The 17,193-nt window shown below is 31.8% G+C and overlaps 2 protein-coding genes across 2 annotated transcripts; both read left to right on the top strand.

Annotated features, from left to right (window-relative positions):
- The first annotated feature begins 2,285 nt into the window (after positions 1-2,285).
- LOC106116138 (trafficking protein particle complex subunit 2-like protein) lies at positions 2,286-3,511 on the top strand. Its single transcript, XM_013309878.1, has 4 exons — positions 2,286-2,504; positions 2,810-3,021; positions 3,112-3,288; positions 3,371-3,511. The coding sequence occupies exons 1-4, from the start codon at positions 2,472-2,474 to the stop codon at positions 3,414-3,416; spliced, it is 468 nt and encodes a 155-aa protein (XP_013165332.1). The 5' UTR covers positions 2,286-2,471; the 3' UTR covers positions 3,417-3,511.
- Positions 3,512-3,800: 289 nt separating this feature from the next.
- Positions 3,801-5,510, top strand: RpS20 (ribosomal protein S20). Its single transcript, NM_001312223.1, is given in 3 exon segments — positions 3,801-3,912; positions 4,159-4,320; positions 5,272-5,510. Coding segments are annotated over 3 exon segments (372 nt in total). The 5' UTR covers positions 3,801-3,909; the 3' UTR covers positions 5,479-5,510.
- The last annotated feature ends 11,683 nt before the right edge of the window (positions 5,511-17,193 follow it).

Raw genomic sequence — 17,193 nt, 5'->3', positions numbered from 1 at the left:
CAGGTTCTAGGTTTGAATCCCGCCATGTACATTTGTTCGATGTTCTTACGGTGAAGGAAAACATCGTGATGGTGCACATATCTGAGAAGAAATTCAAAGATATATATCTTCTATATGCGAAGTCTATCCACACTGGTCTATTGACTATGACCTAGTCACACATAACATAGGATTCGCTCCAAGCCCCTTAGTGTGGACGTATAGTGAGCTGATAATGACATTCTTCATAGTATTATGTTGCCCTGTCTTATGGTATATTTGTGAAACATCTTTTGTAAATAAAAAAGGTTATTAAAAAGATAAGATCAGAAACAACTATACATTTATTTAAAAGTTATAAGCTTTGTACAATCTCCAATCCATACATTATCCATCAAACTCATACAAGATATAAATCTTAGCACCATCATTTCTTTACCATACCAATTTGCATATCTAGTTGTTTTACAAACAGTTATATAGACCAACAAAGAAATCTAATACGGTGCAACTAACCGAGGGTTTCTGAGATTTTTGTATAAACCACCTGTCATTATCTTTGACAAAACTAAGATAACATGCTTTAATCAGTGATTTTGGTCTCAGTAAGCCACGGTTAGCAAAACTTATTACAATACCTAACTAGCGCAGCCCAGTGGATGTTGCAAGTGACACAAAATCCTTGTCACCGCATCATGTCCATATTCATTCACGTCTGTATTTATATTTTCTGACAGTACTAGATGCAATATCAAGACCACTTACTACGAAGACACCAAATATCTTTATTTAACTTGAAAAACATGCAAAATTGTCAAATTTATCATAGACACAAAATGTAAATATTTAGTTATTTTTGTAATGATCACATAAGCCGCAATTAAATTATACAAGCACATTTTTAAATGCCTAAAAACTTAAATTGATTCTTAAAGCCTCTATTTTTCTATAAAAATATATATCTTATATGTATTTTTACATTTCCATCCTTAAATTATAACTAGACATAATCAATTACCTAAATCAGTAAGGAATATTATTTTCGGAATAATATCTATAGATAGATCAAAATTAAGATTTTAACAATAAAATTTATTTGAACACATAATAGTTATAAAATAAAATTGAATAAAGACAATACAAGATAATATATGATTAGGAAGAATAGTATTTAACTATATAAAGTAAATAAAAACTAACCAAAATAAAATGTATTTAACATAGTTACATTATTATATAACTAATATTGCAATAATATGCAATAATAAGATTTATTTTTAATTATTTACAATATGGCACTATATAAGTTAAAATTTAAAAATATATAAATAAATCAGTTTGAATAAACTTATATATACATGTATTTAATTACGTCATTTTCCACGATATAATATTTAATTTTTTATAACATTTAATTTAGATTCTTAGCTTATTTTAAATATATTTTTTTTTAAATAAAAATATTTCTCTTATAACTACATAATTTATTTACATATAAGTCAAAATAAATATTTTCAAACTATTGAATCTATTAAAATATTCAAAGCCTTTTCTTTTTACATTAACATTTCATGCTTTACGTTTAAACTATCCGTCGCCGCGAATCTGACAATGTTTACAGAGAATAATTTCTTCAAATCAATTTAAAAAAAAATATTCAATTTAAAGATAAACAAAAATGTTATTAAATAAATTCCTGATCAGATCAGAAAGAGTAGTAATATGGTCAGAATAACATAATCCCATAAACAATATCATATTAAGTACAAGCAAAAATATTGTTAAACATACTATGATAACATTTCGTCAAGAGCCCAAAGCAAATAAGGGTTTCTCAAAGGGCAAATTCCTCAGGGACCTCAATTCATCAGCTAAGACTTGTGGCAACCCTAGCGACGCTGTTGGCACTATCAATGGAAGGTTTTGGACCAGAAACAACAGCACTATATTACGTAAAGATCTGACACCTACTGTTATATTCCAATTTGTTCTATACCTCATTCCACCAATATTAGCAGGAGCTCTAAATATAGGATTATTATTTATAACATATCTCTCTTTGGTTGTAACATCAGTGAATTCCCACGGATGTGTTATGTATGTATTTACATCGTAATAAGTGCCAGGTTCTAGTTTAACAAAGTGTTGCTTGGCACCATTAAAATCTCTCCACCACACATCGATAGGGCGCGACGACCGGTTCGTGAAGCGAAGATACGCAGTTCGTACCGACTCTATTGATCTTACGAGCACTCGTTCTCCTGATTGGTTGATCTCATATATTAAATCACCGTTACCAGCTTCCGGCATTATGTTATTGATTTAGTATTAGCTCACATATATCTAGCTACGTGTTTCACTCGCACTAAAATCAATTGCAATTAAATTAAATTGGATATCTAATTTTACTGTACGTGTATTCAAATTCCCGCCACAAACAAAAATATATCATGTTGGCAGAACTGATTCACTTCCACTAAATTTTCTGCACGATGGCTGTTTGTGTCGCTGTTATTGGAAAAGACGTAAGTTTTTACACATAATATCTTACATTCACATTCACTATTACTTTGTTCTTGTCTAGATTACGTTTTTATATAGTTAACAGGATTTTATTATTATTTTAAAACGCACTTGAACACAACATACATTGCTTATCGTATTGGCAAAATTTTCTCTTGTCATTTTCATTTGACATATTAACATGGACAAGCAACCATAAACAACAGCGCTTTAACAGTTACCCTTTTCTAAGAAAAAACATAAAGTTATAAGTCTAACTTACAAGTTATGAGATCAAATATTTATTTTTTTTTTTGGTATATTTCAGAATTCCCCTTTATACATCGGTGGTGTGGGAAATGACACAAACACCGATAACGAACTTTCTCGACAATGGCTCGTCCACACAGCCCTTGATGCTCTGGAAGAACGTTTAGCGACAACCAACACCAATACAGCAAACTCTGCTTCAAATGCTTCTCGTACTGATTTACGCGATTTGTATTTGGGATTACTTTATTCGACAGATACGCATAAAATGTAAGTCGCCATTGATACCTTGTTACACGGCATTCTTTTAACGTTGCCACCGTGTAGTTGAAAGAATGAAAATTATAAAAATATTTTCAGATATGGATATGTGACAAATACAAGGATTAAACTTGTTCTTGTAACAAGCTCAACATCACCAAGTGGTAGTAATATACGAGATGCGGAAGTACGGACTGCTTTACGTAGGTTACACGCGTTGTATGCCGATGCTATTTGTAATCCATTCCATTTGCCCGGTGAACAAATTACGTCATCGTAAGTAAAGATTGTGGAATGAAATAAAACGTAAAAAAATAATTTACCAAAAAAATTAAAAACTATTTTCCATTTTTTCCAGAAAATTCGACAGACAAGTGAAGAATTTGCTGTTAAATAATGTTTAGTCTATTTTCAGCTACAAGACATTATTTAGTTAAAGAAATTATAATTTAGCGATTATATACTTTGCGTTTAGCACACAATGCTCCTGTCCTTAAGAAATGTATGTATGTAATAAGTTCATTTATTAATAATTAAAAAATGTTACTTTGGAAGTATAAAATGTAAAATTTGTTAACTGCTTCAGCTTGTATGATTTAATAATTATAGCATTTAATATTTACTAGTTGTTTTTTATTAATGTATAAGAAACTACATGTATACTTAAATCTTACATCTTAAAATTGCACGATTTATTTAATGCAAAAAATCCTCAACAAATTATTAATGATCTATATAACCTGTAATATTCATAGACAAAAACTTTGATTTCGCGCGCGCGCTGTCAAAGAAAATTATTCTTTCTCTATGACCTAAGAAGTCAAGCTGTTCTCCGGTTCAGCGCTGAGCAGTTTTTTTTCGTGAAATTGTTTATCTCGACCGGGAAATCGCATCAAAATGGTGAGTACAAACAATTTTCTACATGATTAAATAAATAAAACTTATTTTGGTCGAACAGATGAGAAAAATACATAAGAAACTTTTTAGGTTATGACACGTGTTTTTCATATAAACATTTCGATACGAATATTTAGTTATAAATGCTAGATTTGTAAATTTTTAAATACGTTTAGTCCCCAATACTCAAAGTATACTAGTAATGGTTTTGAATGGCTAGTTTCTAAGTATTTGATGTAATGTTTCCAGGCAGCCGCTGTCGTGTCTGGGAAGGACATTGAGAAGCCTCAGGCAGAGATCTCGCCTATCCACCGCATCCGTATCACTCTGACATCCCGCAACGTGCGTTCCTTGGAGAAGGTGTGCGCTGATCTGATCAATGGCGCCAAAAAGCAGAAACTTCGCGTCAAGGTGTGTAAATACAAAAGTCTTTATAACTTCCACGTATTTACTGTGTTTATGTACTGTCATTCCCAAAAAAATATTGTATACATGCTGCAGATCTAATGACAATCCAAATTCTTTAGTTTATCATGATGAGAACTTAGAGCATAGGTGGCTCTGAGGTTATGCACTTGACTGGTAATCTGCACATCCTGAACTCGAATCCGGCCATGTACCAATGTGTTAGATTACATTACATTAATCCAACAGTCATATGGTGAAGGTGTTTGATGCAACCTGTATATATCTGCAAAGAAGTTCATTGATATATGTCAAGTTAATCTGCACTGTGCCTGCATGGTTAACTCTGGCCTACTCACCCCAAATATAGTGTAGGCTCCGAGCCCCTCAGTAAGGGTGTATAGTGAGCTAAATAAATGGAAGTTAGAATAAACGGTTCTATATTATTTTTAGCTTCTGTTACAGTAGTATAATACCTTTATTGACTGATTTTTGCGCCAAGATGAAGACACTGCATGTGAATGGTGTAGTGTTCACCAAAGTGGCGCTAAAGAAATGATATTCAAAGTGCAGTGTGCAGCCAATGATACTGCACTCTTCTCATAGGATAGCAACAATTGTAATATGAAAATTACTTATCCCATTACTTTAAAATAATTTATACCAACCCTACATAGAATTAGTTTTCTTGTCCTGTAATGGATTATTCAATACTATAGCTAAATAGTTATATATAACTTAAATATTTAGATCAAAAATAATATTCCAATTTTTTTTATATTATTGAATAAACCAATGCTTAACCACAAACCCACTTAGTAGTAAGGTGGCTATGTGATCGAAGGATGGTATGCACTAGCTTAGTAAATACCTATTTGCCCTACTGTTCAAGGAACTCATGTTAATGCTTAAAGGAAACACAGACGCTGCCAACTTATTCCAATTTCCTACTTACAGGGCCCAGTCCGCATGCCAACCAAGATCTTGCGTATCACCACACGTAAGACACCCTGCGGTGAAGGTTCAAAGACTTGGGACAGGTTCCAGATGAGGATACACAAGAGAGTGATCGACCTGCACTCACCTTCGGAGATTGTGAAGCAAATCACATCGATCAACATTGAGCCGGGTGTAGAGGTGGAAGTTACTATCGCAGACGCGTAGGCACATCTGCCACAATAAACTATTTTAAATAATATTTTGTTTTATTCTAAAAGTAGTTGTCTCCTTGAACTCTAGTAGCCTATGTGTTCTTTCAGACTATGTTCTATATGTATGCCAAATTTAATCGAGATCTGTTCAGCCGTTCTAGAGATATCTTCAAACAAAAATCCATCCATGTAAACATGCGCATTTGTAATTAAAGGAAAATTATACAGTTGAAATAAGTGTGTTATGGTTGTACATGGTTCTGTGATGGAGAAAAAACAGTGATAAGACATAACTTAAGACAAATTAAGTTTGTATGATGAATGACATGCACTTTTAAGCTACAAATAAGCTTGAAAAATGTCAAAAAAGTTTATAGTCATTATCCAAAAACAAAATTTAAACGGGACTGACTAAACACACAGAAATAAAGTGGAATTGCTATAGAGCAAAAAAATATTTACAAAACAAGTACGAAATTGTAGTATTATAAAATACATCTGTTTTTTTTTACTTTCTTTTCAAACAACATAAAACTTTTGAATACGTGATTATAGGTTATGTTGATAGACTGCATTCAAAATTAATACACTGGTGTTAGAACAAAGTGGATTGTATCGTTGGCATTCTATTTTTATAACAATCATGTCGATGTATCATCTATAGTTACTTGGAACTTTAGACGACGCCCACATGAATTGTAAATTACTAATGCAAACCCATAAATTCATCCAATCTGTGCAAATATTGTCTTATGCTTTTTATAACATTTCTGCAAAAGCTTTATAAAACTTATGAGATCAGATGTCAATGGTTAAAATACATTAAAAAAACATGAAAATCTCCAATTAGTTCGAAATAAAGAAGCTCGGTAGAAAGCTTCCGTAATAATTCAATTGTATTTGATTTAAATAGTACTTTTCGTGTTAAACTTCCGGTTTCTGTGTAATAATTTCTACGATTTGTAAAAACAATAAGCTTTATGTTACCTTTCTTTATATTGCATAGAATTGGTAATGTAAACCTAAATTATTTACTTGAATATCATAAATATCCTGACTATTTCAGAGAAAAAAAAATAAGACACTAATTTGAAAAATCTCAAAAGTTCATATTTTTTAATGTGAACACAAAGGCCGCCTACAAATCGCATGCGGATATGATGTAACGGTTCGACCTACAAGCACTACCTGCCTTGAATTGTAATCAATTTCAACTCGGTTATACATACTGCAAGGAAGTCATTCTCCGAAAGCATTTGTCCATCTGTTTATTAGGCGGCCTACTGGCCTGTTGTACTAATGATAATAAGATGAGCTCAGACAAATCTTAGATTTTATAATCGCATTTTCGAAATGAAAGAGTACTTTATTTTCAATTTATATATTTTTGAAGGAACTTAATGTTCAATTGAATAATTTCGTTAATCAAGTGACTAAATAAATTGATGAGTAGCCTACATGTTTTTTAATTAATTATTCCCGTTTTACTGCTTGAAATAGGATTGGAAAAGGAAAAACGCAGGGTTTTATTTGCTTATTAGGAAAATAAAAAATATTTTCCTATTAATACAATCATTTTATGCCCTACCTATGAGGGTGTCAAAAAGTTAATATATTAGCCAAGGGTTCTAAGACCTCACTAACAAAATTCTTTAGAAGAGTGATAACATGCTTCCATATAAGGAATGTGACGAGATTTGCATCGAGAAGCTTACGTATTCCGCTGTGATACAAAACCATATCGCTGTGTAACTTTTGTGCAGCGCCATCTAGTATTGAAATATAAATCTCTATTTAAAACATCTTCAGGCTACATTGTCTTTTTGTTTATTAAACCTATCAACAATTGGACAATGAAGCAAATTAATAACAATGTCTGACAGATTGTTGCGGCGCACAGACTAACAATTATTTAATTAAAACAAAGTGACCTATTACAATTAGTTACACGACCAATTATGGTGAGATAGTCAAAATAATGAGAGTCAAAAGAGTGAGATAGTACAAATAAAAAACAAAAATTCGCCCATTTCAAGAATAACTATGTACACGGAAAAATTTTTGCGATTGCTATTGTCATCAAGCTTTTTAAGGATCATTATTTTGATAAATTACACTGTTTCTTCGTCCAATAAAGGTCGCTACCTTAGCGAAAAAAATAGCGAAGTAACCGCTGTTACTTCGCTATTTTTGCGAATTAAGGCAGCTGCCTACTCGTTTACCACCTTATATTATATTAAAATTGTATCCATCCATATTAAAGTAATAATAAATAATAAAACTTCTTTATTGCCATCACACAAATATATCATATCACAAAAATTAATTTAGTTACAACATATTAATTAAAGATCGTCTTTTATTTATAATTTACTTTATCTTACACCTTTACTTAGTGAATGAACAATGCTCAGTAATTTACTATTACGACCTAATAGTTTAAGGCGCAATGATGTAATGCTTTGTCGTTGGTTATAAAAAAAACAAACGTACCTTGTCTGTGGCCGGCGCCGCGCTTCACTGCCTATAGACAATCGAATGAAATATGGCCGCCGTTTGCTTTTATTTTGAGATCGATACTCTTCAGAGTGAATTGGTAGGCATGGACATGGTTAATTAAATGTATCTAAAATTCTTGCATCCCATATTTATGCATGACAGGAGAAATTGTTACTTAAATAAAACTGGAATACTTGTAAAGACGTACTTAAATTGGTTGACCAATAAGCGCTTGTTTTTTTATAATGTCATCATCCTTCTGCTTTTATCATTTATTTGGGGTCGGCACAATGTTTTTTTTTTAAATCAATGTGATATTTTTCATTTCAGTCTTTAATATCGTCTTAATTAAGTCAGTTTTAACGCAATCTGGCTGTCTCTTTTTATCTTTTCAATCAATATGCCACAGATTTAAAAATATAAAAGTAATAATCTGCTTACGAGACGTTTCTTTCGTGAAAAAGCAGCATTGCGGTATTTATGTAACAAGGAAGCTTTCTTAACTTTATAACGGGACACGCCATCTTGTGTGTTGTTACAGCATTACGAACATGAATAATCACGTAATATTTTTTTTTATAGAACAAGGGCAAATACAACAGCTTAAATAATGCCAACATAAACGATTTAGTCGTTTTTTAAAAATATTATTTTTCTGATCTATTCTAATAAAATAAAGAGGAAAGATTTTTATTTTTGTATATCACGAATAAACTTAAAAATTACTGGACCAATTTTAATAATTCTAAATTTGAATTTTAGTAAGAACTTCTTGCTTACTCTTGAGTTTTAGAAAAACGATTAGTTTTTTTTTGTTATTCGTAGTTTTATAATAATCCTTTTAATCTACTCCTGTACTCAGAAACACTTAAATATGATATTAAGGGTTTCTGAGTACAAACTTTCCGTTTAAAATATATTATTATCTCTGTTTTGTCAAAGATGACAGGGACGACGATATGTTTTATACAGAGATTTTGGACACAAAAATCAACGGTATAATTTACAAAGTTGCTATTATATTCATGTGAATTATTCCATATTCTATTCAGAGTCGAAAACCAACAAAATATAATATGGAAGACTGTTTTAAAATTCAATTGATTCTCCGCAAACACAGCGCAATAGCTTACCTATGTATGTATAAGCTAACGTCAGGTCATCGGTCCCAACAATCAATACAGTCTGGATAGACGGCTAAGTGCAACCACTTCTTTAAACTCAGTTTAATCTATCGTTAATTTTAGGGCGTGTCTCTTCGGAAAATTACTCAGATAATGTCTAAATTACGGTGATTTGATAAGATTAATTAAAATGATATCGAGTTATTGATTGTAATTTATTTATTATGCAAAAAGCTGCCTTGGATTGGTCTTAGAAGGTATTAATGTTAAATGTATTATTGTTTTACAGTAAAATATATAATACACACTTTTTTTATAGAATTTTGTTTCTATCACTTAAATGTCAGGAATAACGATATGTTTTTTACAGACATTTTGGTCTCCGAAACCAAGGGTTAGTTTTACTTTTTTCAATGAACGTAATAAAATAAATTTTAATAATTTGAAACCTACGTAAACTATAGTGTATATTGATGTAAATGAGCTTAACTAGGCAATTAGACTTAAAGATTACACTTTTTGATTAGTCTTGATTAGACTAGATTTAAAAAATAAACTCACAATTAAAGACTTTTTATCTTATCCATACATTTTCAAAATAGTTTCCCATATTGGGTTATTATTCTATAAACATAATTTAAAACATATAAATTCCGAGTTTAACCTAGCAAACGTTTAACAGTGGGAGTGACCTCACAACAGCACGTAGGTACATTTAGGTCCCAGGCTTTAGTCTAGAGCCTGGGAGGCCTAGCGCTCCGGGCGGGGGCTCCGCATCCTTACGTAATGATAGAAAGAGAGGCACTTATACGCAGATCGTATAGCGCTGTCTCACACAGTGCAAATAAGGTGCGGGATGTTTCTGCGGAGGTTGCTATGGCAACCAGAAGTGTGCTACAATATTAAGCTAAATGGAAATAATAGCGCAAATATTTTCTTACATAATTAGCATGTTTTTTGTAGCAAATAATACATTGTGTTAGCCATTTTATATATTCTGTAATTCCTTAACCTAAAACGTTATTTAGTCTATGCTATAAGTCAATAACACTTTTGTTTATTTAATATAACAACATTAATCATTTGTATTACCATCCAAAAGATTATTTAAATATTTGATTCTCAAATATAAAATAGAAGTATTCAACTTATCATGTTAATTATCTGACTGTATTTCGTTATCGTAAATTAAAAGTATTGTAATTGCTCGTCTGAATGACGGCCATGTTTTTCCTGACATTGGTATAATCGTAAAGACAAAATGTAACAGCGGTGTTTTTGAAAAAAGTTGTTGTTTACAATTTCAAAAGAAACATATAAGTTAAAAAAGACTATGTTTATAGAAGGTATCTTCAGAATGGCTGAACGAATCTCGATAGATGATGAAAACATAGTCTAGATGAACACATACGCTACTATTTTATTTTTAATTCCACTCTGACGTAGATGCGTGCTACAGCTAGTTAGTTACTTGTCTTTGTCTGCCCTTGACAGTTGGGTAAACCGTCGAAATGTCAATTACATCTCATCGTTACCCGATACCAGATAGTGTCATGACTTAAATTGTAATCTACGAGATCAATAAGTGACTTTTATAGTTGGAGGAAACATTCGGTCCATACGAGCTATTGTAATGTCCCCATGGGAACTATTGCTGTTCGTCTGTACAATGTATTGAGCGACTACGATCTTGGTATAGATTAAGTTAGTATAGAGATAACACGAGTATTATTTAAATATATACTGAATAGATTAACTTATAGTTTTTATTTAAACAGTTATGGAAAAGGAGGATAAAGAAAAAAAGGTTCGCAATTACAAGGATTATAAACAAGACCAGTTAAATAAAATAAAGTTTAAAAGTTAAAGTTCAAGCGTGAAGTGGAAGCAATTCCGCGTTTCGCCTGATGAGTGTGCGTCCCGAAGGCCTAATTTAGTCCTCTTTCCCTTCCCACCTTTTTCTTATAAGGAAAGGATGGGAATTGGAAATGAGCTTTCAGGATGAGAGGATGCATGGAAAGGGAATATATTTTCTTTCTGTACATCCTCTCCTCCGTCGATTAAAGGTAGGCAACGCATACGCAATTGCATATGTCTACGGGCAATGGTCACTTCGCTATATCAGCGATTTCAGGTGGCCGCTCGCTCGTTTGCCACCTTATGATATAAAAAAAAATGTAGACGAAATTTGTACTAGAGTTAAGAAAGGTAGAGAATAAAAAAAATACAATTTAGGTCTCGTTTTTCGTTTTATATGACAGTAGCATTCTCTGTAATTTTATTAGTCTGTGCCACCCACGCGGCGCTACAATATGGCGGGCGATAGTTGAACCCCAGTGACTGTGTAATTGCTGAATAAATGACACAAGGTCTGCACCCACCACGTATTGCAAATAACTAAATGTCCCTCTTTCTTATGTTCTATTTAAACGTGAATTGGAACTATCTGTCACGTTACATCTTTACTATACAAGGGCAGGCTATAAGCCGTGGTATTTTGTGCCTTTTTCATTTCCGCCATTTTGGCGCTAGTGGTTACGGAAGGTAGCGGTGGTAAGTATTGGAACTAATAATAGAGACATAATTAACTCTCAGGAACTTCCACAGGTGCGTTTAAGTAGGAACGAATTAGAAGTTGCCATTTCCAAGCGATAATCTATGTATTTATAGGGGGCAGCATAAGAACATAACTGATATCTCTGTTCTTCTTTAAGATAATGAAAAGGATAGCATCATTGTTATTACGATACTGGAAGCTCCCTGATATGTTTTTGACATTTGTAGACCAAGAGACAGCTGTTTCTTGAATGATACAAGTCTACACGCCTAAAACAAACTCTAAATATTATTATTAAATTAAACAGTGGCGAGAAAAATATGTTTTTTTGCAAAAGTATACGCGTATGTTGTTACCGCTTAGGTTATATAATAATTTAATAAAAAAAACATTCATAAAAACAGTCATAAAAAGGTTTTCTGCATCAGTATAATTGTTATTTAACAATAACAATTCCAAATTAGGCGATATAGGCATCCATTCATAAGTGAGTTTACCTTGGCAGCCTGCGCAGTCCGCGCCCACAGAGTGACTCACCATCTCTTCGCCTACGAGGTTACAGACTTAAGGATAACTAGTCTTAATATACAATTAAAGTTCATTCAGTAAAAAGTATTAAATGAAAAAAAAATATAAAATTGAACGCAACCAAAAGTCATAAACGTCAAAACTCCCCTAATTTAATCTATGACATTTTCGTTTCTCTTTCTTTCGCGCCATTGACCTTGAACATTCTCCGCGTTATTTTTTGTTCTCCTACGTATAAGTGTTTGTCTATTATCGATTTGGTTTTCTTACGACACAACTATAACAGAAAAAAAGCATAAAAACCGTACTTATGAGATTACTAGCTGAATCCGATACTTATTAATTGATTGGGCAGAAAATTTGCAGCTCTGTTTTTTAAAGCTGGAAGCGCTCCGGCCTTACCAAAAGAGTTTCTAAGAGGAGTTCTATGACTAGGGTGACCAAACCTTTTTTAATATTCTGTGAAATAATATTAGACTGTTATACTTTTTCTAAAACATAGATGTGTATAAACAAAATCATGTCATATTTTTTAGTGTATATAAAGAATTCATAATTAATTAATAAACGTAAAATTGTGTGAAGGAAAAGTAATTTAAAGATATGTGTGAAGTCAACCCGCACTTGGCCAGCGTGGTTGACTAAGGCCTAATCACCCTTAACTTAGGGTAGGCTCCGAGCCCCTCGGTGGGACGTATAGTGAGCTGATGATGATGATGATGAAAATTGTGTGTGAAATTTTATTTGTAAATTTGTAAATATTAAGAGTTTATTAAACATATGGATTAAAAAGACAAAGTGCATTCGTTACGAAGCGATCCATAATTTTCGATAAGTCACTTGATTGTCTCGCGTCAGTTCCATGCAATTTTGAAGATCGTTATGGAATGGAAGGGAATTCACTTGTCTAACACCGATGTAACTCGTATGTTGAAGAGATAGAAATATCCCATAAATATATAACCTTTGGTTACCATATTAAGTGGCGGTGTGACTACTCCGTAGAAAGATGTTGCCAAGAAAAACATTTCAAGCATACTCTTTTCAAGTATGCTGACATAAAGACAACGGAATTAGGTTAGTTATGTTAAAAAGACGCTGAATTGGCAATTACTTTAATCTAAAGTTTGTAACTACTGAAAATCTACTAAGGGTCGCAATAAATGTTCGATTAACACTAATTTGGCAATAGATGTAGGAATTTCTGATTTTTGAGTACTGCTATGATTCGATTCGTATTATTTTTATTTATGCAAATACTAGCTATCGCCCGTGACTCCTTTCGCGCAGGATAAAAAGAAACTTAATTATTAGCCTTTGTTCTTCTAGACTACATTCTACAAATTTCAGTGAGATCCATGCAGCCGTTATGGAGATACCTTCTAACAAACATCCATCCAACTATCTAAACATTGGCATTTATTTTATTTAGTAAATAAATCAGACTTTAACGAATAATATTAACCAGACGACCTAAAATCTTGTATAATACATATTGAATCCGTATAAAATGGTATGATCCAGGTTGTCATTGATCGGGCGCGCCCTGTCGGGTGGGGTTGGTGACGTCACGCCGCACCCCTGTTGCCGGGCGGGGCTCGACCCCCGCATTTATCAAATTTATAACGATTTACGTAATATCCAAACTATCATTTCTCATGAAATGTTCTTTTTTTATGGAGCCATTAGGAAAATTGCACGATATTTTCGAAGTAATACACAGTAACTGGCTAACTAGCTTCGTCGGCGCAAAATGAAATAAAAAAAAATCCATAATGTTCATACCATACCATACATATCTTCCTGTCAAGTTCCCGTTATAATCGATACAGCCGTTCCGGATATTACTCGGAACTAATGCTTTCCGGACATACAGAACGCAAGACAGACAGACAGACAAAAATATTAAAAATTGGTATTTCGTTATTAGCAACGCAAATACTTCATGTCTACGAATTTTTATATTACATACAGTTTTATTCCATGTACATGTTCCATGTACTAATTATAGCTAAGACTCCGTTGGCGCGGAATTAAAAAAAAAACAATAATTGAGATAAAAACAACCCTATATCAAAAATTGGACTTAATCACAGATGCTTACAAAATGTAATAATTGTTTCAGTAGTTTCGGAGTTTAACGCGAACATACATTGTGACAAGATTTTCTTATTATATACTAGCGGAGCCGACAGACGTTGTCCTGTCTACACGTCACACACACACACATGATACACAAAATTGTGAATCTAAACCATTCCCAGATCCCCTTGAACACACACGAAAAATTTCATCAAAATCGGTCCAGTCGTTTGAGAGAAGTTCAGTGACATACACACTCGCAGAAGAATTGTATATATAAAGATATATAAGATATAAATTTTATAGTATATATGTTAGTGCATACGTTCAGTTTCACATTTAAACATAGCTGTATACGGCCACAACCTCAATAGCTTGCTGATTTCTTCGCCTTTTGCGGCAACTTGTCTGTACACCCTGTAACACAAGCTTACATATTAAAACAACAACCTGTATACAACTCTAACATCTACACGTTAGTTATAATGACGATTTTTGCTTGTAGCAATTTTCTTTTTATTTGTAAATTTCAGGATTGTTGACAATTGTATTTTTTATCCTTTCGCTTAAGACCTTTTCGTTTTGGTTAATTTTTTAATAAGATTCTTAACTGTTGTATGATAATTTGACAGTTGTTTGTTAATTTTGGTTTCTTAATTTAAAAGGAATTTTTTAATTAATATAATAACTATTTTATTATATTTGGTATTAATTTTTGTAAATAATATCTTGTTATTTCGTTATCCATGAATAAAGTTAATCAGAAAACAGCTATTTATAGCAGTTTATAATAATTTTCTAAAGCAAACATTTAAAATTTAAGATTAAAAAATTGGTATACGGAATTGTTGGCTCTACGTGCAACGCTACCTTTGCCTGGCTATTGTATGTAGATATTCCAAAAATGGCGGCAACGGGAGTCGAGTTTTTGCCGGCATTACAATTATGTATTACGAAATAACATCGCAGCACTATAAAGTAATCGAAAACATTACTCACAAGTTAAGTAACGCATGATGGCAGATTTAATTCTTAAATTGCTTTTCATTTGGGCACTGTTAGAAATAATTGTCAAAATTACGACGTGTAGTTGTTTTTTTTTTCTATATTTTTAAATAAGTTTTTCACATATGTTGCATTTTTTATTAAATTAAATCTTCTAAGTGATAATCCATAAATGCAATATTTTTAATTTTTGAAAAAGCTGGATCATTAAATCATTGTTTTAAGTCTAATAAAATTTTATTTTATCTGTGGGAGTTAGATTTACAAGATACGTGGTCATCATAAGATGTACGATGTTCCTAATTAACATATCTCCTTTTAAGAGACTTGGACTAATCCATTTTTAGAATGGAAAACAAAAAAAAACAACACTTTTTGATAAATTTAAAACTCTTTAAGCCTGATTTGTTCTAAATATTAGTTATTTTTAAAGAAAATAAACTACGAATAAACTCATTTACGAGTTTAAAGCATAAAATGTAGAGTTTGTCTATGGTGAAAATACTTTTGGATTGAAATAAAATACCGAAGTTTTATCGGCATATAACGATATACATCAATTTTTCCTCTTAAGTATGTTTGTTGTAATTTTTATTGTTAAACGCGTATTTCCATTAGCAACAAATATAAATAACTTTATCGTATATGACCTGCAGCTGTACTTGGAATACTCGGAATAACAAATTCTTGTAACATCTTATTCATAAATAAACGCAAATGTTGCCCTACGTAATAATTTAAACATATAAAAGGGGAGTTTGAACAACAATTTCAATAAACATTACGTACATACAACTGTTTAGTTTATTAAAAAAAACATATTTTTTCTACTAAATTTAATTTTGTTTAACGGTTTATGCACTTATTTGTGAAATTGCGAATTAAAATTTAAGTTAATGCAGTAATATTTTTAATTACCCATTAGTGGTCGTCATTTGTCGGCTATTTTAACTTCTTTATCGGGCAACACTGGATCAGATGATGAGTACATTACCATAATAGGTTAGTCTTCAAACTATATATTAATATCGACTTTAATACATTATAATAAAGTTGTAATTTATTTGTAGATGTTATAAGAATTGAGTCATTTTAATTTTGAAGTTGTTTACATGTCGCTTCGCGGTTCGCGGTTCAACGCTGACTCATATACGATCAATATTTACGAACTGAAAGCTTTTGTTTCCAACAACATATATTCTAGTTATAATTAAAATAGCTAATAACACTTGTGTAAATAAAATTTTGTAGGACATACACTAAATATAAAATCCTGGCATAGTTCAGCCGCCATTTGCAAAATTCAAACACGTAAATATTGTTGTTATTTATGGCACGAATTTTTTTATAATCTTATCTAAAAATACGAATAATAAGAAACGGAATATCTCGTACTATGACGTTTTCTGACAAATCGACACGTCCTATGTTTACTAGATGTAATTTATTGCTAAACAGTAATCGTATTTTTTGTTATATGTATTGAAAAATATTTAACAATTACGACAATAAGATAATAATAATAGTTACGAGATATCGATGAATGCATTTGTTAACAAAAGAAGTTAAGGTATTAATAAGGTATGTTTTTGACAAAAAATACAGAAAAAAAATTAACGCAACAGCTTTTATAAAAAACAAAAAGTAATTCCTTCTGTTCTGCAACATTTTGATAGTAATGTCTTTATAGGTTAAGTAAATTCAGGCGTTTTATTAGTTATTTGGTGACCTTTTACATATGTTGCTAAAACAAATTTGTTTACGTCATATGTCTAATGAGTCTGTAAGTCTTTAAACTTGTAGTAATTATTCATTTAAGAGGAAAAGCGACATTATGTCAAGGCCTAGTTGTTCGTACAACACATTCTTAGAAACATTTATTATGGTATTCGAATTAAAGTAAGTTTTGTATAAATAGATTATGTTTTATTTT

This window comes from Papilio xuthus, unplaced genomic scaffold (genome assembly GCF_000836235.2).
Source record: "Papilio xuthus unplaced genomic scaffold, Pxut_1.1 DF827756.1, whole genome shotgun sequence".
Lineage (NCBI taxonomy): Eukaryota > Metazoa > Arthropoda > Insecta > Lepidoptera > Papilionidae > Papilio > Papilio xuthus.
This window is presented reverse-complemented; position numbering and strand designations above follow the sequence as displayed.